Source organism: Trichechus manatus, unplaced genomic scaffold, assembly GCF_000243295.1.
Source record: "Trichechus manatus latirostris isolate Lorelei unplaced genomic scaffold, TriManLat1.0 scaffold00255, whole genome shotgun sequence".
Classification (NCBI taxonomy): domain Eukaryota; kingdom Metazoa; phylum Chordata; class Mammalia; order Sirenia; family Trichechidae; genus Trichechus; species Trichechus manatus.
Window position 1 is genome coordinate 2,557,844 of NW_004444191.1, and position 26,998 is coordinate 2,584,841.

Below are 26,998 nucleotides of genomic sequence, written 5' to 3' on the forward strand. Positions count from 1 at the left end.
ACAACCACTTTGGAAATCGATTTGGCACTTCCTTAAAAAGCTAGAAATAGAAGTGCCATACAATCCAGCAATCTTGCTCCTTGGAATATATCCTAGAGAAATAAGAGCTGTAACATGAATAGTTATATGCACACCCATGTTCATTGCAACACTGTTCATGATAGCAAAAAGATGGAAACAACCTAGGTGCCCATCAATGGATGAATGGATAAACAGATTATGGTATATCCACACAGTGGAATACTATGCAATGATAAAGAACAACAATGGATCCGTGAAACATAACATGGAGGAAGCTGGAACTGATTATGCTGAGTAAATTTAGTCAGTTGGAAAAGGATAAAGATTGTGTAAGACCATTATAAGAACTCAAGAAAAGGTTTAAACACAGAAGAAAACATTCTTTGATGGTTATGAGGGTGGGGAGGGAGGGAGAGGGGTATTCACTAAGTAGGTAGTAGACAAGAGTTATCTGAGGTGAAGGGAAGGACAACACACAATACAGGAGAGGTCAGCACAACTGGACTAAACCAAAAGCTAAGAAGTTTCCTGAATACAGTCAAACACGTTGAGGGACAGAGTCGCAGGGGCAGGGGTCTGGGTACTATGGTTTCAGGAAATATCTAGGTCAACTGGCATAACAACATTTATTAAGAAAATGTTCTGCGTCCCACTTTGGTGAGTGATGTCTGATGTCTTAAAAGCTAGCGAGCGGCCACCTAAGATGCATCAATTGGCCCAACCCACCTGGAATAGAGGAGAATGAAGAACACCATAGAACACAAGGAAAGTATTAGCCCAAGAGACAGAAAGGGCCACATAAACCAGAGACTTCATCAGCCTGAGACCAGAAGAGCTTGATGGTGCCCGGCTACCACCAATGACTGCCCTGACAGGGAATACAACAGAGAGTCCCAGATGGAGCAGGAGAAAGATGGGGTGCAGAACTCAAATTCTAGTAAGAAGACCAGACTTAATGGTCTGACATAGACTGGAGGGACCCCAGAAAGCATGGCCCCCAGACTCTCTGTCAACCCGGAACTAAAACAATGTCTGAGGCCAACTCTTCAGACAAAGATTAGACTGGACTATGGGACATAAAATGATATTCATGAAGAGTGTGCTTCTTAGCTCAAGCAGATACATGAGACTAAATGGGTAGCTCCTGTCCAGAGGCGAGATGAAAAGGCAGAGAGGGTCAGGAGCTGGTTGAATGGACACAGGAAATCAGGGGTGGAAAGGAGGAGTGTGCTAACACAGTATAAGGAGAGCAACTAGGGTCACGTAACAATGGGTGTATATGAGAGACTGACTTGAATTGTAAACTTTGACTTAAAGCACAGCAATAAGAAGAAAAAAAAAGAATTCTTTCTCCAAGTAATATTGACTCGACAGCAATGGGTATATGAAAATGGCAAGAACAACTAAGCGCTATCAAATGATTTCCCTTTTTCGAAAGGTTAGAGGTGAGCAGTTTCACAGTCTCCTTAGTATTGATGAGGAAGCAGACGTGGGCAGGACCCTTTGACAGCAGACACACAGATTGTAGCTTTCTAGTAACTTGCTCTTCTTATTGCCTTGACTTCCAAATCTGCCAGGAACAGGAACCGGGTAGTAAATGCAGGCCTAGTAGTCCAGTTGGAGTAACGTGTGGAAGGCAGCATGCTGGTTCTTTTCAGAATCCTGTCAGCATACTTGAGGCAGTGTGCCCCCCTTTCACTGCCGGCAGCTAGGTACTGCCCTGCCAGCCACCTTTGGTTTTGAGGGGGCTGGAAGAAGAGGAGCCCTCGTGCAGCGGGTAGGAGCTCAGCTGCTAACCAAGAGATCGGCAGTTCACATCCACCAGCCGCTCCATGGGACCCTTATGGGGCAGTTCTGCTCTGTCCTATAGGTTCGCTATGAGTCGGAATCGACCCCACGGCGAGTTTGGTTTTTGTGTTGTTGTTTAGAAGAAGAAGAGCGAGCCCTGGTGGTGCATTGGTTAAGAGCTCGGCTGCTAACTGAAAAATTGGTTCAAACCAGCCTTTGTGGAAGAAAAGATGTGGTGATCTGCTTCCATAAAGATGACAGTCTGGGAAACCCTCTGGGGCGGCTGCACTGTGTCGTGGTGAGTCACTGTGAGTTGGAGTCGACTTGATGGCACCTAACAACAACGGAAGGAAGTACCTGCTGGAGAAGAGCAAACAGCGTAAGATTTGAAGGCCCAGGCCTGTCTCAACAATGGTTCCAGAAACACCAGACCAAACCCACTGCTGTCGAGTCAATTCTGACTCATAGCAACCCTGTAGGATAGAGTAGAACTGCCCTATAGGAGTCCCAAGGCTGTAACTATTTACAGAAGCAGGCTACCACATCTTTCTTCCATAGAGCTGCTGGTGAGTTCAAACCACTGACCTTTCAGTTAGCAGGCAAGCGCTTAACCACTGTGCCACCAGCGCTCTGCTTCATCAATGGTTAGGCCTTTGGAAATGGGAGCTACATCCCCACTGCTCCCCAGGAGTATGACTAAAGGAGCCCAGCAAGAGAGAACCTTACTGACCAAGAAGGAAGGTGCTAGAAGCTGTGCTGATGTACAGAAAGGGAATCTGGCATTGACGAAAGCTGAAATTATGGAAAATAAAAAATTAAATCAACTTTCAAAATCTTATGGCCTAGAGATTTCATCAGAATGAGTTTAGGGCTGGGGTGTGTACTGTACAACTTGTGGTCTGACGTAACAAAGTGGCAAGCCGTCAAGAGACTTCTTCATTTTTCCAAATTGCTGACGAAAGTTAGGCTGTGTGTGTTTCTCTGATGTAATGCTTACCTGCCGCATATTCATAGTTCTCTTTTACTCGCATGGTCTTTTCTGAAAGCTGGAGATCCTGTTTTTCCATTTTCCCAGATTTCACCTGTGCTGTGTCAGGATTAGCCCAACTTTGTTCACCAGGTTTTTTTTTCCTTACCGTTTTTGCTCGTCTACTAATTCTCTAGTTTCATAAGCTTTCTCGGGATCTTAATTTGTTTTTTCTCATTTACTTGATTATCATCTTAATACTTCACAGATATCAAAACTGAGTTATAAAGAGTATTGATTTCAAGTAGCAACTACTTAAATGGATATAATTTTTTCTATAAAATGATTTCTTTCCATTTCGTAGAAATTTGGGGGTTAAGTGAGTTTACATGTTACTGTTTTAGGGGGACGGGGAGGGGTTAGTTTTGCTTTTCTTCTAAAATTGAAATGACAGGAATTTTTATTTATATTTTAAAGATAGTTCCTAAGTCAAAGTGCATGATTTGTTATTTGCACTTAGAAAAACGAGAGTCGTCCGCTCACTCAGCTCCAGTACGTAGCCTGGCCTGACCATGGAGTTCCGGATGATTCGAGTGACTTTCTGAATTTCGTTTGTCATGTACGAAGTAAGAGAGCCGGCAAGGAAGAGCCAATTGTCGTTCATTGCAGGTATTCTGTTTTCTGTCTTCTATGAATGATTTTATAAATGAATGTTTATGAATAAATGAATATCATTTTCAAAAGGGATTATGTAGTTTATTTTGTGTTTTTTGTTGTGAGGAGCCACTGTACTTCCAGGTAAATCAAAGCTGTGCTCTGAAGGTAGAAGGCAAAGGGTATGTTCCAACACATACTGACAGAAGCTTTATCACAAGACGTGAAAATAATACCTTCTTCCACTAACACTTAGAAGCTCTTTTTTTTTTTTTCTGTCCATATTTTGATGTCTCTGAAATTGGGATGTTTTTAAAGTTTTTAGAGTCATAGATTTGATGGAATATAATATTGTATGCATTAGGTTTCATACTAAGGTATGGATTCTCTGACTCCTAGCAAGACACTCCCTCCTGGCTTGTGACACCTTGTAGGATATTCAGTGGGTACTTCCATCTCTCTTGGAATGGCCCTACCCGTTGACATCACAGGATATGCCACTTCCAAGAACTCCAGGGGAACAGTGGTCTCTTCTACCCACAGAGGGCCAAATGCAGTGACTCCAGCCTTCTCTGCAACTGACCCAGAGGTTAGGGGACAGAAACTGTTCCCAGGCCCTCCCTATCCTGCCTACCTTTGTCGTAGAATGGTTTACTCCGAGCATGGACTGAGGTATCACTCCGTCCTTAAGCTTCCCAGCAGCAATTAGGAGGAGACTTTTAACTTCTCAATCATCAAAACCGATTGTAGGCCAAATACTTGAGAGGCAGAATGACGGGAATGGTGAAGCACAGCTGATCACTTTCTACCCTTCATCTCCTAATAGCGACTGTACCCAGTTCTCAGAGAGTAACACTTCCGTGCGTTGTTCTTGACTATCTCGGCGGTAGGAATTTAATTAAAATTAAATTTTGGTTAAAAAACTATTTATACAAGAGTGTCAAATATTGTTGTCTTTTGTGCATTTGTTAATGATTTGTTACTGTTATTTTGCATTTTAAAGGGGGATTTGCTCCTATAAGCTTCTGTACCTTGTTCAGATTTTTAAAACTGAATTGTAACTTTTTAAAGTCATATTTTTACAACTAATGTGGGAGGAAAATGTAAACCATTTTATCTATATTAAGTGAGTAAATTCAGAGTGAATTAATTTTTTTTCAAATATTCTCTAGTTGGTTTGTTACTTTTGTCATATAAAACATTAAAAATGAAATTGTTCTTCTACTGTGTTATGATTCAGTACTTTAATTTAGCACTCAGAAGCTACAGCAAGTCTAACAGAAAAGTAACGGTAAGACCTTGCCCCACGCTTGTCTTTTCAGTGCTGGGATCGGAAGGACGGGGGTTCTTATTACCATGGAAACAGCCATGTGTCTCATCGAATGCAATCAGCCAGTGTATCCTCTAGACATTGTCAGGACCATGCGAGACCAGCGAGCCATGATGATCCAGACACCCGTGAGTGCTGTGCTTGGTGTCCAAGTGCAGAGTCACCACACGATCGTTATTATCCATGCCTTAATTCCCCGCCGGGAGCTAATAACCCCTAGCTCGGGGGCTGGCACACTACAGCTCCCAGGACAGCTCTGGCCCACCACCTGTTTTTATCCTTAAAGTTTTACTGGAACACAGCTGTGCTCATGTGTTCATGTGCTGTCCATGGCTGCTTTCCCACTGCAGCAGCAGAGTTAAGTCGTAACAGAGACCATGCAACCCACAAAGCCTAAAATACCTCCCTCTGGCCCTTTACAGGAAAGGTTGGCCAAGACCAGTCCTAGCATGTTAATTCTTGAGTTAATTCTAAACAGGCTCAGAGGAATTTGCCCTTTTACTACTTAGTCAAGTGGAACACTGAGGATGATAGTATCCCTGAAGTGGAAAATCTTGATCTAACTGCTTTCATGGAAATAACTGCAGTGAAATTGCCTCTCTTTTTTCCATAAAAACTTAATTTGCAACAAAATAAAGTAATAGAAATTAAGCTACTGACTTTTCGTATTATTCAGTGACTGTGAGTTATGCTTCAGGGCTCAAAAAGAAGAATCACAGAATTTTAGAAGTAGTGTTAAAACTATTTTATATAGTTAAGCCATTATGAATATTGGCATTGTCATTGGCAATAAGGTTAATGAGGTAGATTTACTAATGTGATCTAGTAAATGTCTTTTTTTTTTAACTTTTAATTATAGAAACTTTCTAATACACAACAGTAGCCAAGATAGTATCATGGACACCATGTTGGGTGCGCAGACGCCGCAGCACGCGCCATCTTGTTTCATCTCTGCCACCACCCAGGATCTCCATATTTGAAGCAAATCCTGACATCACATCATTTTACCTATAAATATTTTAATATCTATCTCTAAAAGATAAGAATTGTTTCTCCTTCTAAAATGAAACCAAGTATCATTATCAAACCTAAATGTAGTTAACAATAATTCCTTAATATTATCAAAAAGCCAGTATTCAGATATCCAGTTGTCTCATAAAAGTCATATTTTTTTATTTAAGAACAGCTTTATTGAGGTATAATTCACATACCATAAATTTAGTTGTTTTTAGTGTATTTACAGTTTTGTAGCCATCACCGCTAATTTTAGAACGTTTTCATCCCTCAAGAAAGAAGCCCCAAAATACCCATTAGCAGTCCCTCCATTTTCTTCCCAAGCCCCTCCCTGCCCTCCCAGCCCTAGGCAACTAGTAATCTACTTTCTGTGTGTGTATAGATTTGCCTATTCTGGATATTTCATCTAAAGGGAATCATAAAATAGATGGTCTTTCTGTGACTGGCTTCTTTCAATTAGCATAATGTTTTAAGGCTTAGCCATGTTGTAGTATGTATCAGTGCTTCATTTCTTTTTATTGTTAGATAACGCTCCATTGTATAGATATACCACATTTTGTTTATCCATTCATCAACTGGTAAACATTGGGTTGTTTCCACTTTTTAGGTACTATTGATGATTCTGCTATAAATGTTCAAGTACAACTTTTTGTGTGAACGTATAGCTTCAGTTCTTTTGGGCATATACCTAGGAGTGGAATTAGTAGGTCATATGGCAACTTTATGTTTAAACTTTCGAGGAACTACCAGTTTTTCAAAGCAGCTGCACCACTGTACACATTGTATATGAGGATTCTGTTTCCTCCACATCGTGCTCAACACTTGTTATTATTTTTAAATTGGGTTATTTGTCATTTTATTGTTGAGTTGTAAGAGTTCTTTATATTTTCTGGATACAAGTCCTCTGTCATACGTGTGATTTGCAAATGTTTTTTCCCATTCTGTAGGCCGTCTTTTCACTTTCTTGATGATGTCATTTGAAGAACAGACATTCTTCACTTTGTTGAAGTCCAGTTAATTTTTTCTTTTATCGCTTCTGCTTTTAGTGTTACACCTAACGCAAGGGCACGGAGATTTACTTCAGTGTTTTCTTCTAAGAATCGTATAGTTTCATTTCTCACATTTAGGTCTATGATCCATTTGGAGTTAATTTTTGTATGTAGTGTAAGGTGGGGGTTCAGCTTCATTCTTTCGTACATGGATATCCAGTTGTCCCGACACTGTTTGTTGAAGAGGCTCTTCATCCCTCACAGAATTGTTGCTAGGTCCCTTGTCATAACCAGTTGACCACAAATATAAGGGTTTGTTTCTGGATTCCTAATTATATTCCATTGGTCTGTATGTCTGTCTTTGTGCTGGTACCACACTGTCTTGTAGTAAATTTTGAAATCAGGAAGTATAAGTCCTCAGTTTTGTTCTTTTACAAGATTCCTTTTGACTATTCTTGGTCCATTGCATTTTCATATGAATTTTAGAATGAGTTTGTCCATTTCTGCAAAACAGGCAGCTGAAGTTTTAATAGGAATTGCGTTGAATCTATAGATCAGTTTGGGGAGTATTGCCATCTTAACAGTATGAAGTCTTCCAAATAATGAATGCAAGATGTCTTTCCATTTGTTTAGGTCTCTGCTTTAATTTCTTTGAACAATGTTTTGTAGTTTTCAACGTGCAAGTGTTGTGCTTCTTTGGTTAAATTTATTCCTAAGTATTTTAATCTTTTTGGTGCTACTGTAGCTGGAAATGTTGTCTTAATTTTTACTTTTGTATTAGTCATTGCTAATGTATAGAAATGCAGTTGATGTCTGTGACTTGTTTCTCTACTCTGCAACCTTACTAAAATCATTTATTAGCTCTAATAGTTTGTGTGTGTGTGCACGCACGCACACATGACGCACAGATGTTTTTTAGCATTTTCTATATACGAGATCATGTCATCTGCACATAGCAGTAGTTTTACTTCTTCACTTTCAATCCGGATGCTTTTTCTTTCTTTTTGTTTTCTCTCTTTTCTTCTTGCTGAAGTGCCCAGCACAGTGCTGAATAGCAGTGGTGAGAGCAGCCACCCCCATCTTGTTCTTGATCTTAGAGGAGAGCTTTCAGCCTTTCACCACTAAGCATCGTGTTAGCTGTGGGTTTTTCATAACCACCTTTACCAGACTGAGCAAGTTTCCTCTATTAACTAGTTTGTTGAGTGTTTTCATCATGAAAGAGTGCTCGATTTTGTCAGATGTGTTTTCTGTATCTGTTGGGATGATTGTGTTGTGTTTTACTTTATTCTTTTAATGGGGTGTGTTATATTGATTTTTTTTTTATTTTATTGTGATTTGGGTGAAAGTTTACAGAGCAAATTAGTTTCCCTTTCAACAATTTATACATATTTTGTTTTATGACATTAGTTGCAATCCCCTCAATGTGATAGCACTTTACATACTTCCTCCCTGGTTTTCCCGTTTCCATTCATCCGTCTTTCCTACCTTCTGAACATTGTTTTTGGGCAAATGCTGCCCTTTTGGGCTGGTCTGGTTGACTGTTCTGAGGACCATGTTCCTCATGGGTGTTATTGTTCACTTTGTAGGACTGTCTATTGTTTGGCTAAAAGATGATCTCCAGGAGTGGATTCAGTTCCAGGTTTGAAGGATGTCTAAAGGCCATAATAGTCTTAGGGGTTCCACCAGTCTCTATCAGGCCAGTAATTCTGGTCTTTTTTATGAATTTGAATTTTGTTCTACATTTTTATCCCACTCTGTCCAAGACCTTCTATTGTGATCCCGATCAGAACAATCGGTAGTGGTAGCCACGCACCATCTAATTCTTCTGGTCTCAGGCTAGTGGAAGCTATGGTTCATGTGATCCGGTCGTCCTTTGGACTAATTATTTTCTTGAGTCTTTGATTTTCTTTACTCTTTGCTCTGGACAGGAAGAGACCAATAGTTGTATCTTAGATGGCCGCTCACAAGCTTTTAAGACCCCAGTCACTACTCACCAAAGTAGGAAGTAGAACATTGTCTTTATGGAGTGTATTATACCGATTGACCTAGATCCCCCCTGAGACTATGGTCCTAAGCCCTCAAGTCCAGTGACTCAGTCCCTCAAGGTGTTTGGTTATGGCTAAGGAGTTTTCATAACTTTGCCCCATGTGCTCTGCTATATACATGGATATCTTGAACACATACAAATACGTATGTAGAAGTATTCTCTGCTAAACCTATATATGTCCGTTGGTGTACTCCCATACACCATCCCACACCTATTCAGCTTACATATCTGCCTATGTATTCACTCGTAAATTATTGTTTGTTGTTTCTGTTATTGCAGGATTGTGTACGGAATAGTATTATCATTGTTGCCTTTTACTCTTGCATTCTTCCCAGTGTCTTCCTTTCCCTTGGCCGTGTTGTGCTGACATCTGCCTTATTGTGTATTGCCCTTTGCCTCACCCAAGCTAATACATGTCTACTATCTAGTTAGTGATTTTCCCCGCTTCCCCCTCCCATCCCTGGTAACCATCAAAGATTGTTTCTTTCTGTGTGTAAACCTTTTTTTGACTTTTTATAGTAGTGGTCTCATACAGTATATGTCCTTTTGTGATTGCCTTATTTCATTCAGCATAATGTCCTCCAGGTTCATCCATGTTGTGAGATGTTTTGCGAATTCATCATTATTCTTTGTTGAGTAGTATTCCGTTGTGTGTATGTACCATAGTTTTGTTTATCCATTCATCCGTTAATGGGCACTTAGGTTGTTTCCGTCTTTTTGCTATTGTGAATAATGCTGCAGTGAACATGAATGTGCCTATATCTGTTCGTGTCAGGCTCTTATTTCTCTAGGATATGTATCTAGAGAATGGGATTGCTGGATCATAAGGTATCTGTATTTCTGACTTTTTAAGGAAGTGCCTTACCATTTTCCACAGTGGTTCAACCATTTAATAATCCCACCAGCAGTGTGTGAGAGTTCCAGTCTCCCCACACCCTCGTCAGCAGGTTGTTGTTTTCTGGTTTTCTCGTCGTTTTTTTTTTTTTTGTTTGTTTGTTTGTGTTTTTGATCATTGCCATTATTGCTGGGCAATAAAATCATTATTGGTTGATAACAATGGGTTTTTTGGTTTAATGGCTAATAATCACAAGCATCTCTTCATGTATTTGTTGGCTGCCTGAGTGTCTTCTTTGGTGAAGTATCTGTTCATGTCCTTTGCTCATTTTTTAATTGGATTGTTTGTCTATTTTTTGTTGAGGTGTTAAAGTTTTCCATAAATTTTAGAGATTACTCCCTTGTTAGATATGTCGTTGCCAAAATTTTTTTCCCAGTCTGTAGGTTCTCTTTTTACTCTTTTAGAGAATCTTTTGATGTGCATAAATATTTAATTTTTAGGAGGCCACAGTCATCTGATTTATCCTCTGCTGTTGGTGCATTTTAGTTATGTTTGGTAGTCTATTTATGCCATAAATTAGGGTTCCTACATTTGCCCCTGTTTTTTTCAATGATCCTTATAGTCTTAGGTTTTATTTTTAGTTCCTCGATCCATCTCGAGTTAGTTTTTGTATATGGTGTGAGGTATGGATCCTGTCTCATTTTCCTGCAAATGGATATCCAGTTTTGCCAGCACCATTTGTTAAAGAGACTCTCTCTTCCCCATTTAATGGATTTGGGCCCTTTGTCGAAAATCTGCTATCCATAGGTGGATCCATAGTCTGTTCCGTTGGTCTATGTGTCTGTCGTTGTACCAGTACCAGGCTGTTTTGACTACCATGACTGTATAGTAGGTTCTGAGATTGGGAAGAGTGAGACCTCCTACTTTGTTTTTCTTCTTCAGTAGTGCTTTGCTTATCTGGGATCTCTTTCCTTTCCATATATAGTTGGTGATTAGTTTTTCCATCTCTTTAAAGAATATTAACAGAATCTGGATCAGGATTGCATTATGTCTATATATCGCTTTGGTTAGTATTGACATTTTCACACTGTTAAAGTCTTCCTATCCGTGAGCATGGTATGTTCTTCCATTTATGTAGGTCTCTTTCGGTTTCCTGCAGTAGTATTTTGCAGTTTTCTTTGTATAAGTCTTGTACATCCCTGCTTAGGTTTTTTCCTAAGTATTTTATATTTGAGGGGGGCTGTTGTAAATGGTATTGTTTTTCTGGTTTCCTTTTCAGAGTTCTCTTTGTTAGCGTAGAGAAATCCGACTGATTTTTTTTGTCTTGAATCCTGCTGCTTTGCTGAATCTTTCTATTAGTTCCAGCAGCTTTCTTATAGAATCTCTGGGATTTTCTACGTGTAGGTTCATACCGTCTGCAAGTAGGGATAATTTTATTCTCCCTTACCAGTGTGGATGCCTTTTATTTCCATTTCTTGCCTTACTGTTCTGGCTAGGACTTCCAGTACAATATTGAATAAGAATGGTGATAATAGCCATCCTTGTCTTGTTCCCATTCTCAAGTGGAATGCTCTCAAGTCTCTCTCCATTGAGAATAAAGTTAGTTGTTGGTTTTGTATATATGCCCTTAATTATGTTGAGGAATTTCCTTTCTATTCCTATTTTGAAGAGTTTTTGTTAGGAATGGGTGTTGAATTTTATCAGATGCCTTTTCTGCATCAACTGATATGATCATGTAGTTCTTTTCCTTTGTTTTATTTATGTGGGTTGATTACGTTGATTGATTTTCTAATGTTGAACTATCCTTGCATACCTACTTCTATGGGTATGAATCCCACTTGGTCATGATGTTATTATCTTTTTGTTATGGTGTTAGACTCTCCTGGCTAGGATTTTGCTGAGAATTTTTGCATCTTATTGGTCTATAGTTGTTGTTGTTGTTGTTGTTTTTAAGTGATGTCTTTGCCTGGCTTTGGTATCAGGGTTATGCTTGCTTCATAGAATGAATTCAGAAATATTCCATCCTTTTCTACGTTCTGGAATAGTTTGAGTAAAATTGATGTCAGCTCTTTTCTGAATGTTTGGTAGAATTCTACAGTGAAGCCATCTGGGCTGGGGCTTTGTTTTGTTGGAAGTTTTCTTTTTCTTTTTCTTTTTTTTTTTAATGACATCTTAAGTTTCTTCTTTTGTTATGGGTTTGTTTCTAGAAATTTGTCCATTTCTTCTAGGTTTTCAAATTTGTTGAGAATACAGTTCTTCATAGTATTCTGTTATGATCCTTTTTATTTCATTTGGTTCTGTTGTAACATCACCCATCTCATTTCTTATCTGTGTTATTTACATCTTCTCCTTCATTTCCTGTGTCAGTTTGGCCAGTGGTTTGTCAATTTTATTAATCCTTTCAAAGAACCAACTTCTAGTTTTGTTTATTCTTTCTGTTGTTTTTCTGTTTCATTTATTTGTGCTGTGATCTTTATTGTTACCTTTCTTCTGGTGACTGTGGGTTGTTTGTTTTTTCTGCTGTTTTTCTGTTTGTTGGAGTTGTAGGGTTAGGGTTGTTCTTTTTGGCTCTTTCTTCCTTTTTGACGTGTGCATTTACTTCTATAAATTGACCTGTGAGCACTGCTTTTGCTGTGTCCCAAAGGTGTTGGTATATTGTGTTTTCATTCTCATTTGATTCTAGGAATTTTTTTTTTTTATTTCATTTTTTATCCATTCTGTTACCCAGTAGTTTTTAAGCAGGGTGTTATTCGGTTTCCATGTATTTGATTTTTTTTCCTTGTTCTTCCTGTTACTGATTTCTAATTTAATAGCATTGTGATCCAAGAAGATGTTTTGGATTATTTTGATGTTTTTGATTTATTGAGGCTTGCTTTGTGGCCTGACATATGGTCTGTTCTGGAGAATGATCTGTGTACACTGGAAAAGAATGTATATTGTGTTGTTGTTGGCTGGAATGTTCTGCATGTCTATAAGAGCAAGTTGGTTGACTATGTTTAGATCTTCTGTATCTTTGTTGAGTTTCTTTCTAATTATTCTGCCCTTCATCAAAAGTGGTGTGTTTAAGTCTCCTACTATTATTGTGGAACTGTTTATTTCTCTTTTCAATTCTGTTAAAGTTTGTTTTATGTATTGTGGGGCTCTTTCATTGGGTGTGTAGATATTGTGGTTAGTTCTCTTGTTGAATTGACCTTTTAATCATTATATAATGCCCTTGCTTTTCTCTTATGCTGGTTTTTGCCTTAAAGTCTATTTTATCAGAGATTAATATTGCCATTCCTGCTCTTCTTTGGTTGCCATTTCCTTGATATTTTTTTTTTCCATTCCATTACTCTTAGCTTATTTTTATCTTTGTGTCAAAGGTGCATCTCTTGTAGGCAGCATACTGATTGGTCGTGTTTTCTTATCCATTCAGCCATTCTCTGTCTCTTGACTAGTGTATTTAATCCATTTACATTGGGTTTAATTATCAATAAGTATGAATCTACTGTAGTCATTTTGTGGTGATTTTTTTTGTGCTGCTGATGATTTCTTTGTTCTGTTTACTTTTCTTGCTGACTTCTTTTTGTTTATGGATTTTCTGTTCATTTCCTTCATTGTTGATTTTGTGTTTACTGAGTATGATTTTCTTCTTTTTTATTTTGGTGAGAAAGTTTATTAATTTTCTTTGTGGTTATCCTGAAATTTCCTTTGTCTTTATAAGTTTAAAACAGTCTGTTTTATCTTGATATCACCTTGACTTCCTGTCCATATGGAAGTTCTGTAACTACACCATTTATTCCCTCTTTTTGTTTTGAAGTTGTCATCATTTATAGATTGATGTCTCTGGTTCCCTATTTTCAGTCTTGGAGCTTTATTTTATTTTGAAAATTCTTTATCTGGGTTGGTTTCCCGGTGATGCTGTCATGTGCCTTGATCTCAAATTGTTGGCTGGCATTGTTGATTCTCTTTCTGAAGGACTCCCTTTAGTATTTTTTGTAAGGTTGGTCTGGTTTTTACGCATTTCCTTAATTTCTGCTTATCTGGAAATGTCCTAATTTTCCCATTGTATTTGAGGGACAGTTTTGCTGGAAATATAATTGCTACATAGCATATGCTCAAGAACTGATGATATTGAAGGAAGAAGTCCAAGTTATACTGAAGGCATTGGTGTAAAACAAGGCTCCAGCAACTGGTGGAATACCAACTGAGATGTTCCAATAAATGAATGCAGCGCCCGGAGATGTGTACTCATCTATGCCAAGAAATTTGGAAAACAGCTACCTGGCTAACTGACTGAAAGAGATCCATATTTGTGCCCATTCCAGAGAAAGGTAATCCAACAGATCCAACAGAATTTGGAAATTATAGAACAATCTCATTAATATCACATGCAAGTGAAGTTTTGCTGAAGATCATTCAAAAGTTGTTGCAGCAGTGCATCAACAGGGAATTGCCAGAAATTCAGGCTGGATTCAGAAGAGAACATGAATGAGGGATATCATCGCTGATGTCAGATGGACCTTGGCTGAAAGCAGAGAATACCAGAAAGATGTTTACCTGTGTTTTATTAACTAAGCAAAGGCATTCAACTCTGTGGACCATAACAAATATGGATAACATTGCAAAGAATGGGAATTCCAGAACACTTAATATGTGCTCATGAGAAACTTGTACATAGACCAAAAGGCAGTCATTCGAACAGAACAAGGGGATACGGCATGGTTTAAAGTCAGGAAAGGTGTGCATCAGGGTTGTATCCTTTCACCATGTTTATTGAATCTGTATGCCGAACAAATAATCCAAGAAGCTGGACTGTATGAAGAAGAACGCAACATCAGGATTGGAGGAAGACTCGTTAACAACCTGCGATATACAGATGACACAATCTTGCTGGCTGAAAGTGAAGAAAGAGGACTTGAAGCACTTACTGATGAAGATCAAAGACTACAGCCATCAGTATGGATTACACCTCAACATAAAGAAAACAGAAATCCTCACGATTAGACCAATAAGCAACATCATCATCAGCAAAGGGGAGGGGACCTTCAGCAAGATAGCTTGACACAATGACTGCAACAGTGGATTCAAGCATAACAGCTATTGTGAGGATGTCACAGGACCAGGCAGTGTTTCGTTCTGTTGTACATAGGGTCGCTGTGAGTCGGAACCAACTTGACTGCACCTAACAACAACAAGAACACATAATTCTTTCTTGGCAATTTTTTCTTTCAGGGTTTTATATATGTCATCCCTTTTGCTTCTTGCCTGCATGGTTTCTTTCCAGAAATCAGAGCTTAGTCTCACTGGTTTCCCTTTGTAGGTAACATTTAGTTTTTCTCTATCTGCTCTCAGGATTCTTTCTTTCTCTTTGGTTTCAGAAAGTTTGATTATAATACGTTTTAGTGATTTTCTTTTGGGGTCTATCCTATTTGGGCTTCAATGAGCTTCCTGAATGGATATCTTCTCATCTTTCATGATATTAGGGAAATTTTCTACCAGCAACTCTTTGAAATTTTTCTGTTTTTTTTTTTCTTCCTTCCTCTTTTGGAATTCTGATCACATGTAAGTTGTTCCTCTTGATAGTGTCCCACATAACTCTTAGGCTTTCTTCATTTTTCTTTGTTGTTGTTTCTGATTGTTTCTCTAATAGTTTCATATCAAAGGATTTGTCTTACTCTTTGTTCATTCAGTACATTGTCTATTTCTGAAACTTTAGCGTGAGTATTCTGGATTTCTAGTTGTTTTGTATGGTTTCTAATTGTCTGTTTATTTTGTCATTTTGTTCTTGTGTTGTTTTCCTGAATTTTTCTAGAGTTTTGTCTGTTTTCCTTGATTTTGTCTGTGTTTTCCTTGATCTCTTGTTGTTGTTGTTGTTAGGTGCTCTCTAGTCAGTTCCGACTCATAGTGGCCCCGTGTACAACAGAATGAAACACTGCCTGGTCCTGCACCATCCTCACAATTGTTATTATGCTTTAGCCCATTGTTGCAGCCACTGTGTCAATCCATTTTGTTGAGGGTCTTCCTCTTTCTCGCTGACCTGTACTTTACCAAGCATGATGTCTTCTCCAGGGACTGATTCCTCCTGATAACATGTCCAAAGTATGTGAGACATAGTCTCACCATCTTTGCTTCTAAGGAGCATTCTGGTTGTACTTCTTCCAAGACAGATTCGTTCGTTCTTCTGGCAGTCCATGGTACATTCAATATTCTCCACCAATACCATAATTCAAAGGCCTCAATTCTTCTTCAGTCTTCCTTATTCATAGTCTAGCTTTTGCGTGCATATGAGGCGATCGAAAATACCATGGCTTGGGTCAGGTGCATCTTAGTCTTCAAGGTGACATTTTTGTTTTTGAACACTTTAAAGAGGTCTTTTGCAGCAGATTTGCCCAATGCAGTGTGTCTTTTGATTTCTTGACTGCTGCTTCCATCAGTGTTGTTTGTGGATCCAGGTAAAATGAAATCTTCGATAACTTCAGTCTTTTTGCCCTTTAGCATGATGTTGCTTGTTGGTCCAGTTGTGAGGACTTTTGGTTTCTTTATGGTGAGGTACAATCCATACTGAAGGCTGTAGTCTTTGATCTTCATCAGTAAGGGCTTGATCTCTTGGAGGGCCCTGTATATAAGTCTTTTGAACTCCTTATTAGATCATCCCGTTATCATCTCTTCCTCAGGGGGGTTTCCTGGATCTTTATTTTGGTCATCGCTGGAGCCATCTTGTCTTGCTTCTATTGCGATTTGATATTGTCTGCTTTTTCCAAGGCATTAAGGTGTTGTTTATCTATTTATATACACTGTATGTTTGGTTGCTGTGTCCTGATTTTTTGTATGTTTTGTCTTTTTGTATTCGTGCAGGCAGGACAGGCATGCTACTCTGTTCGCTGGTATGGCCACAGTTGCATGCTCACCACCCCTTGCAGAGAGGAGGGAGGACGGAGCAGCAGGCTAGTGCATGTGGGGCTGTTGCCTCTCACCAGACAGGGACGGGGAGGGAGTAGCAAGCAGATGCATCCCGGTTACACTGCCGCCTCCTCTTGCCAGACAGGGAGGGCAAGGGAGCAACGGGTGCTTGTGCGGTCATGTTGCCACCTCCTTTCGCCGGGCCGGGTGAGGCACGGGCATGGGTGGGCTCATGTTCGTGTGCATGGTTGCTGCCCCTCGCAGGGTGGGGGAAGTGGGGCGAGTGGCAGGCACGTGCTCACGTGGTCACATTGCCTCTTTCCAGACAGGAGGGGCGGGAGGGAGCTTGGCTAGGTCAGCAGGCAGGAGGGACAGGGCGAGCGGCCACAGCAGGACTGCCTGCTGCCGCTCAACAGGGTGATCAGATGGAGGAGGGTGGTGGTTGGGACAGGGGAAGGGTGATGGTCAGGGTAATGTGGGGAGAGGAGGGGTCTCATACCTTGGTCCCTGGCTGTCAAGGCTACAGGGATGGGGGCGTTGGGAGAATGTACTCCTTTGGTCACCAGACGAGGGTGCCTGGGCTCTTCCTGTTGGCAGTCAGGACCTTATTTCACTCTGGGTATGCCTGTATGGTTATTCTGTGTCCTATTGGGAATTCCTTGAAGTTACCTTCTCTGTTCCTCACTCCTGATTGCTGCTATCTTTGTCTCAAGATGGCCACCCAGTGCCGGGGCCGTTGGCAGGGCCCCTCGTCTCTGTCTCTTCTCTTGCACTATTTCCAGTCAGTTTCTTCTTCCAGTCAGTGTTCGGTCTAGTTCTTTATCCTTTCATTTGATGCTCAGGGTTCCAAGACTGTCCTCTGTGTGTGTTTCACTTTGTTTTTCAAGTCTTTATTGTAAAGGGACGGTGTGTTGTATCTGACCAAGCTACCATTTTTACCAACATTGATTGATTTTGGGATGTCAAACTAACCTTGCATTTCTGGACTAAATCTCACTTTGCCATGGTAGGTAATTCTTTTTATAAATTAGTTGTTTTGGTTCGCTAGTGCTTTCTTGAGGATTTTTGCATCTGTATTCTTTTTGTTGGTTTTAATAGTTGTAAAGCTGAAGTTCTGATAAGTTCCAGACAGTGTGATTGGTTTATATTTTATATGTCTCTTCAATTTCTTTTAATCAATAGCTTCTTCCTTCATATCTTTTTTCCTTCCTTGGAATTTATTTGATGAATTAACCATGTTTTTTTGGCTATTATAGTTTCCCAGAGTCAAGATTTTGCTGATTGCACCACCAAGATATTGTTCTCTGTATTTCTTAAAGGGGGTTAATTGGATCTATAGGCTTGAGCAGCTTAGATGATATTGTGTCTTCCTTCAAGATGCACATAATGTCTGATTGTCTTTCCTTTCACAGTGTTAGCAGCATTGGGTGATCAGTGCCTGCATCCATTAATTCTTTGGTGTTGTAAAATTATGATATTCTAATTCTGTCATTCCTTCTTTTATTAGCTGGTATACTTTAAAGAAAAACTTCTCATCAGCTAACTGGTTTGGTTTTGGGACATGTTTTAACCCATTGTAGTTAATTTTCTTAGTGTTGTTCAAATTATCCAATTTTTGGCCAGTGGGAGCCTGTTCATGTTGGATCCTATGCCTTTTTCTCAAGACCCTAGTAGTCTTTAATAGATCCCTTGCTGCCAAAAAATGATATTTTAGGTCCAGGTTGTACATTTCCTGCCTCAGACTTGGAATCAGTAATTTCTCCAAGAAGTCCTGGTTCTTTTTATTGAGGAATTACTTTAGGGGCTACAATCTGAGCACTAGGGTTTTTTATTGCTATTGGGTTAGCAGTTGTCTCTAGGAATCTTCAATTGCCAAAGCTAAGAAACTTATCCTGAGTTCAAGCTGAGGCTTCTGATGAATTCAGGATTACAGTATTGTTACTTAACCTCTACCATTTTACATCTTTATCTCCTTTCTTCTTTACCAGGAATACTAGTTCTACAGTGGTAGCAGTGAAACCTTAGAATATCGCAGATATTCATGTGTTTTATTCCACATTACACAATGGTCTCAGAATAACAACACCATCGCTGAAGAGTTTTCATTCGTTTTTCATACTGTTCTTTTTGACCTTAGAATATATCCTGCAAGAGATCTACGGTGAAATTACAGTTTTACAGTCACTTGAAATAGCGCCTCTCTGTGTGGTTATGCCATCAACTAGATAGACACTTACACTGATTTGTTTCATGTTATTTTTCAATTTTTAAAATTAATTTTGGGATTACATGCTATATTTACATGACTCCAAAGTCAAATCTATAATAGAAGGAAGATTTATGTCCTAATTATCTAATGTGCTGTAACAGAAATACCACAATTGTCTGGCTTTAACAAACAAAAATTTATTTTCTCACAGTTTAGGAGGATAGAAGTCCAAATTCAGAGCACCAGCCCTAGAGGAAGGCTTTCTCTCTCTGTCAGCTCTGGAGGAAGGTCCTTGTGTCTTCAGCTTCTGCTTCCTCGTTCCTTGGGGATCTCTGTGTGGCTTGGCATCTGTCTTACCGCATTTCTGTTCCGCTCACTTGTTTAATCTCTTTTACATCTCAAAAGAGGTTGACTCAAGATTCATAATCCTGCCTCGTTAACATAGCAAAGACAACCCATTCCTAAATGGGACTGTAACTACAGGCAGAGGGGTTAGGATTTACAACACATATTTTTGGGGAACATCATTCAATCCATATCATTCCACACTTTCGCCCCCAAAAGTTCATGTCCTTGCCACATGCAAAACACATTCGCCCCATCACATCATCCCAAAAGTCTTAAACCAACTCTAAGTCCAAAATCTCATTGCTGAATCATCTAAATCAAATATGGGTGAAACTTTAGGCATATTCCATCCTGGAGCAAAATTCCTCTTCATCTGTGAAATCTAGACTACAAGTTACCTGTTTCCAGAAATACAATGATGAACCAGGTGCAAGGTAGATATTTCCATGACAAACAGGAGAAATTGGAGGGAAAGAAGGGGTAACAGGTATCAAGCAAGTCCAAAACCCAGAAGAACAAATTGCATTAGCTCTCAAGTCTTGAAAATAATCCTGTCTTCTCTGAGACCATCTGGGCAATGGCCCTGCCCTCCAGACTCTGAGTGTTGGCCATGCTCTCTGGATTCTGGGTGAAGGCCCCTCTGCCCTGGGCTTCACCTCCGCCTTCCAGGCCCACTGGAGTTTTCAACTCTGCTGCTTTGGCTTTAGGCAGCCCCATTCTCCTATCCATCTGAGTGGCGACTCCACCCCTTCGGCCCCGGTAGGCCTCATTCTTCTGCCCTTTGGGCATGGAAGCTCCTCCACCTCAGCTTTGGGCAGCGCCCCACTCCCCTGGCATGTCTTAATAGCAGCCCCACACTCTGGAACCAAGTTGGCAAAGATTCAACTCTTTGAAATCAAGAAGGCCCTGCTTCCCGTGCTCCTTCCAACAGTTCTGCTGATTTTTTAGCTGCTGCAGGGATGGTCCTTTTCTGTTCTTTGAGAACAACAGATGTAACGCTTTTGGTCTGTTTCCTGCCTGTAGAATTCCAAGAGGCAGACCACGTTCTATCCTTTTGTTCTTTCTCTGTCCCCTTCAGTCTAAGCTGATGGCTTTTCTGCTTTGGTCATTGGTTAGATCTATCAGTCACAGGCTTCATCTCTTTAACAAAAGTTTGTGTAGCTGTATCCTTGGTGAACTTTCTAAGTCATGTGTCCTTAGTTTGTACAATGGAATTTTCCAAATCTTTAAGTTCTGTTTTCATTTTGCACAGTTTATTTTTAAGTCTATCCCTTTTCTCTGGCATTTTACTATAACCAGCAAGGAGAAACACGCGGCCCCTTTAAGATCTTGCTTAGAAATCTCATCAGCTAGATATCCACACTCATCACTTACAAGTTCTACCTTTCACCAAACATTTCAACATAGTTCAGACAAGTTCTCTGCCACTGCATAAAAAGCATCACCCTTCCTCCGTTGTCCAGTCACGTGTTCATCATCTTTTTTCAAAGCCTCACCGGAAGCACATTTAATGTCCACATTCCGAGCGACATTCTCTTGCTCATGCCGTGTGTGTTCTCTGAGATGATAGAGGCCTTCCCTGTAGCTCTCCTCACTTCCCTTCTGAGCCCTCAGCAGAAATGGCCTTTGATGTCCATCATTCTATCAACAATCTCTTCAAGGCAACCTAGGCTTTTACTATTAAACACCTTAAAACTCTTCCAGCCTCTACCCATTACCCAATTTCAAAACCACTTCACATTCTGTTCGAGCCGCACTCCACTCTTCTGGTGCCAAATTCTGTCTTAGGTCTCTAGTGCTGCTGTAACTGAAATACCAGTAGTGCATGGCTTTAATCAACAGAAATCTGTTTTCTCACAGTTTAGGGGGCTAGAAGTCCGAATTTAGAGCACCAGTTCTAGGGGAAGGTTTTCTCTCTCTGTCAACTCTGGAGGGAGGTCCTTGTCTCTTCATCTTCTGCTTCCTGGTTCCTTAGAGCTCTCTGTGTGTCTCGGCATCTATCTTACCCCATTTCTGCTCTGCTTGCTTGTTTAATTTCTTTTATATCTCAAACGAGATTGACGCAAGATACACCCTTCACTAATTCTGCCTCATTAAGATAACAAGAACAGCCCATTCCCAAATGGGATTATAACCACAGACATAGGGTTAAGGATTTACAGCATATGTTTTGGAGGGACATAATTTAATCCCTAACAGTATATTTAAAAAAACAAACAACCTCATCCCTGTCTGTCTCCTGCATATTCCCTCTTTCCCTTGATAAGGAAACCACTTTATTAATGACTTTCCTTTTTTTTTTTTTTTAACATACACAGAAGCGAGAGAGAGGTGGGTCAGTAGATAGGTGATAGATTTCTCCCTTTTTCTTATATAAAAATAATATACATACTTTTCTCCACTTAGGTTTTTTTGTTTTTGTTGTTTTACTTTACTAAACATCCTGGAGTCATTCTTCAGGAGTCTGTAGCCTCCTGCTTTTGCAGTCCACCTACAGGATTTCGTCATCGGATGTTCTGGGGATCACTGACTCAGCCCCTTAGTTAATGGTGGTTTAGGTGGTTTCAGCTTTTTGTGGTTATAAATCCTCTTGCATTCTGTAGCCTCATTTAGGCAGACGTCTTTTCCATTTTTCTTCTAATTTATTTTTCGTATAGATTCCTAGAAGTGGAGTTTCTGGATCAAAGGGTAAATTGATTTAATTCTGTTAGATGTTTCCAAATTCCTCTCCATGGAGGTTATAGTAATTTACCATCCCTACCAGCAATATATAATAGGATTTCGCCAGCAAAAATATGTGGCCAAACTTTATTTTTGCCAGTGTCTTTGGGGAGAAGGTATCTCTATGCAGTTTTAAATTGCGTTTCTTCTAAAGTGAGTTGTTTGTCTTGTTCTGTTCTCTAGTTTTTCTGATCGATTCTCTTTTTTCTGTTTGATTTTTCAGAGTCAATACAGATTTGTATGTGAAGCTATTTTGAAAGTCTACGAAGAAGGGTTTGTTAAGCCCCTAACGTCATCATCAAGTAAATGAGAAAGCGAAAGGAATGGACTGTGTTGGGAAACTGCTGTCCATCACACTCACGGTGCCATAGTACTGCTCGCAGGAAGTGGCGTTTAAACAAAAATGAAGAACTAGCAAAAACTTGGAAACTTCAGCACTGCTGCACTTTACGTTGAAGAAGTCACTCTCTCGAACTCTGGAACTCGTGTATTTGAAGACTGTCTCATGCTTTGCTCCGAACAAACACTGACTAACTGAGTATGTTCAGGGTAATTTATGAAGTTTGTGGTGGTACCACGTGGTCCCCTTCTGGCAGAGTTGCCACAGACAAGGCTCAGAGTCCTCGTCATCTCTATTACACACCTGTATCTTGAAAGCAAAAAGAAGTGAACATCAGGAGTCAGCCATGGTCTTTCCCTGTGGTTCATGTACTTAACTATCTACTAATTTTCAGATTTTATTTTTAAAATTTTAGCAATATCGTTCTCAATATTAGCCAATATTCTGCCTATGGATGCAGCACATCTTTCCCTGTACTCCCCCGGTAGAGACCTGCTGTTCGTGAGAAGTATGGAATTCGCTTTTCCCAGGAAATGCTGCACATTGTCCAGTTACCAGCATCTTCTAGAAGTATAAATATGAAAGATGAGTCTACACGTTCTCTTGGATTTAATAATGTAACTTATATTTATCATAAGGCTGGCTTATTCCAAATCATGTGATTTCACATACTTGATGTAAATGAATGCATGCATTGTGTCTTAACCCCTTAAGTGCCTTGAGACGTCCTTGTATGTCTAACGAAAAGGCACTCATTTGACCCCACTAGGAGGTATGTATGTATATTGTACATTCTTACATTTTTGTGAATTTTCAGTAAGTTCACATCTTAAAGAACAGCTTCCTGTATTGAGAGTTATGCAGTCAAAGAAGGGTAAGGAAGTTCTGTTGCTTTCATTCTGAACTCAATGCTTGTATTTTGCCATAAAAAAGGAGAGAGAAGAGAGAATTTGTGTTCTTTTGAGTGAACGCGCTGCTGCTATCAAATTTTTCAAAATCTGCACATTCCTTTCCTGGGGGACAGGGGTTCAGTTCAGCGGTTCAACATAAAAAGACGCTTTATTCTTCAGATTTCGTATTTAGTTTATCCCCGCTCTTAGATATGATATCTAATATGCACATAAGAGTTAAACATCGATACTCTAAGGTAAAGTTATAACAGCTGATTATGATTTATTCCCATCACTAACGAAATTGTTACTTTTCAGAGTCCATTTCAGTTCATATCAAGCTTTGTGCACACTGTCGAGATGCTTCAACCGAGGAAGTGTTACTGGCTTGTCTCTACATGCGATCGCTCAGTCACTGTCATGAGGGTTGCTTGTCATTTTTGTGTAGTTAAATTGCTCCAGTTTGTATGTACTAATTTAAATTGCAAGTATGTTAATAAGGAGAGTTTTGGTTGTCCAGCCTGGTGGAAGATCTGATTTCCCTTTAAGGATGTGTATATTTTCCTCTTTAGGCTGTTGTTTTATTTTTAGTTGCCCAGTTTAATGAGGGAAATTTGCTCACCTACTCAAATGTTATTTTACACAATTATTTTATAAGAATTGTGGTCAAAATAGATTTAAATATCAATGGCTTTTTAATATTTCTCTATAGTCTTGATGAGATTTAGAGTCAAATGAGAGCTATTTTGGAATGCCATTTAGTATGAGAAGAAAAAGTACGTTTAAGAAACTTCAGTCTAAAATGATAACATTTCCAAGTATTCAAAATTCATAATAATAATTTTTAGAAGTTATACTTCTAAACATTAATAGACAAGATACCAAATAAATTATCGTTTTAAAATATTTTAAAATTTGTTTAAAGAGAGGAGTAAACATAACCTTTATGTCGAAGAGAGATTGTCTTATCTATTTCCAGATTTTAGAATGAAGACAGTGTAGGATAGTAAATAACCATAGTGTTATGTAAACATTCCATTCTTACCACCAGATAAGTGTAATCTAGGCTGCTGTGTGGCACCATGATAAATTGGAAGCTGAAAACGTAAAATCATGCTGGGGGGTCGGGGGATGACGTATGATGCAACTTTCAGCGGTTGTTTCTCACGAGAATGTTCTGTGTGTATAGACGAATAAGGCAGCCGTAGACAGAAGGAGACGGCTGTGTAGATGCAAACCCACAGATGTCATGGTTGGAGTGTTCTTTAATGTAACGCTGGGTCTGCACTTCTGAAAGTGACTCTAATAATTTGTGGGCCACGCGTAATGCTGCCTTTCTCTAATCATTAATGCCTGTCTTTAAATGACAGTGTCTTAGAAGCTTAGAATTACATTTGAATTTCTCCTGTGTGAATTTTCATCTGAGCGCCACCCTCTATCAGTACTTTTATGTACAGAAAGATCCTTTTTTAAAAGCATTTTTATTGGGATCTTCCTTAAATTTAAAATAAATTGTCCTTCACACCTTCTTAACACGAATATGCTAACTATGTTTCCCTGTTCACCCAAAAGATAAGACTTTATCCAGCACACCTAAGAATTTTTTAACCTGTTTGTTAGTAATCTAAAGAGGTTTCTAAGGATAGTCCTAGCTTTCAGACTTCAGTTAGTTCTAGACCTACTCCATATCAATGCAGTTTTGTGTGATAAAATTCCTAGTGTCTAAGCTACTCTCCCCTCCTCCAGCTACCCCTCACACACACTCGAAGAAGCAATGCTGGTTTTTATTCTGACAAATGGAAATAGATACTGATGAATCGATGGGCTTTTGTAAATGCTAAGAAGTGTTTGTGTGACCTTTCCCCTGATTTGGGATGGCTTTTCCACGTTTATTGAGCATCTGATTTGTGTCAGCACTGTGTACATAGGATTAGGAATATTTTGGAATAGGCTTTATATTTCCCAAAAAAGGCGTTGGTAGTATTTGTTACGCCAATGCATCCGTTCAAAACAGCGGCAGAGTAAACAACCTAAGAAATAATTCCCTTTGTGTGGCCTGCTAATACTAGTAGGATGGGTAGACAAGGGAGGATCATTTTGATTACGAGTAAAGAGAAAATTGATTGTATGAAAACTATCTTCCAATATGTAAATGTGACGTGAAGCCATGAAGACAGTTGCTTGAAGGTCGCGAGAACTAGCACGGACACGGAGATACTTTTGTGCGTTTATTTATGTGTGTATTTCCCAATGGCCAACGCGCACAAACAGAAGGAAAGGGTTGTTGGAACTAGAGGGTTGTTTATTATCTGTTGGCAGGTCTGATCGGGTCTAATCAGGTGTCTGAGCAAAAGTCTTCTGTCTCTACTAGAAGTAATAAAACTTGCGAGCTGAAAGGGACTTGAAAGATTTGCTCCAGTCTCCCCTTCCCCCATCTTATTGGCACAAAGCAGAGGTTCCGCAGGGCAAGGGATTGAGCAGAGCCTGCTTTTCCGCAGCCTGAGGTTCCCAGTTCTCAGTCGGGTGTTCTTTGTATCCTACTAGGACGTCCGTAAATTATAATGTGAATATGTGAATACCCTAAATTCTTGTAACTTTTAGCCCGTTTCAGCTCAAAGAAGCATACGCGGGCAGTGTTTTCACTTACTAACTGTGGTGACCTTGGAAGATGGCACTTAGGGTAGAAAATAACTAGGCTTCAGAAGTGATCCTAGGATGCTCACTCAGTTTGCTAGTCCTGCTTCCCCAGCAAGCATGGGCTTCTGTATTTAGGTTCGTATCCGTGCAGTATGAAGACCTTCTGGACTGCAAATTAGAGGACTAGTTTTTAAAAGCACTTAAAACATATAACAAAGATTGAGGACGTATGTTCATTTATAATAAATTTATGTCCATATTGTGAACATGTAAGATAATCAAAGCATTGTTTGTTTTATAGTCTTATTGGGAAGGGAGAAGGAAACAAGAATTTCCGACGTGCTGTTTAATATTTGTATTTTGAATATTTAAATATTCAGATGATAAGGTTGCCAAAGTAGTTTTGAATTGACAAGAGTTATTTATACCACAGTCACGTGGGAAATGTTTACAGGCTTTTTATTATTGTAGTGGCCCTTCTGTAGTTCAGATGAATTTGCATTTAAGACACTCATAGTAAATACTTTATGGTGGTTATTTGTTGGAATAAACATCTCATAATAATATGACAAGACATGGATAAATTATGCCTCAGCATGCTTTTTATGTAAGCAGTCACATCCAAAAAGTAACTGACTTTATGTTAATGTTGCTTACTCTACTCATGGGCTTCAGCTACCCAGCCACAATGCCTGCGATCATTTTTTATGGTGTTTCCTCTAAGTGAAATAGCTATGTTATTAAAGCCCGCCAGGTTAATTTTATCAAGTGTCAGAGTTACTGATCTCTTGGTAAATACATATTGGTGGCTCAGTGTGATTACAAGCTGCAACGACTATTTTATGAAATACTTAGAAAATTCTATAGATACCAAGAAATTTTTATAGTCCTAAGACATTTTGGAGGTATAATTGCTAATACATAATCTCCCCAATTTTACAAAGAACCTATGAAATTATTCACTAAGTTGTATGTTCAGGTTCAACTTACTTTATAATGTCTGTAACTATTGCCATCACAATATTTTATTACGTATAGAGTTCATTTATTCTTAGTAGTAATTGCTACAGTAAGCCTTTTAATGGTATTTTAAAAAAAAAAAAAAAGCCCTATGTAAGCCAGGAATTATTTATCATTTTGTTTTTATGATCTTAGCGAAGCTGTTGTGGGTAGGCACCAAATAGTTATTTCTGTTTCCATAGCTACGTTTGCTGCTACATTTATGTTTTTCTACTGCAGTATACTGTTGATTTCTGACGTTCTGTAGTCATTTTTATTGTAGTAATCCAAGCTAAATGGGCAGCCAGAGGTGTTATCTACTGGGGA

General features: G+C 39.3%; 1 protein-coding gene across 2 annotated transcripts in view; it reads left to right on the forward strand.

The window, feature by feature from the left end:
- Window positions 1-26,778, forward strand: part of PTPN4 (protein tyrosine phosphatase non-receptor type 4) — a 222,437-nt gene extending 195,659 nt beyond the window's left edge. The window contains exons 25-27 of one of the 2 annotated variants that reach the window (XM_023724688.1): window positions 3,297-3,445; window positions 4,753-4,888; window positions 22,029-26,778. In XM_023724688.1, the coding sequence (XP_023580456.1) occupies window positions 3,297-3,445; window positions 4,753-4,888; window positions 22,029-22,115 (372 nt within the window). In that variant the 3' untranslated portion in view covers window positions 22,116-26,778. The remainder of the gene's footprint in view (window positions 1-3,296; window positions 3,446-4,752; window positions 4,889-22,028) is intronic. The other variant, XM_004389685.1, reaches the window with a different exon arrangement.
- Window positions 26,779-26,998: the final 220 nt, after the last annotated feature.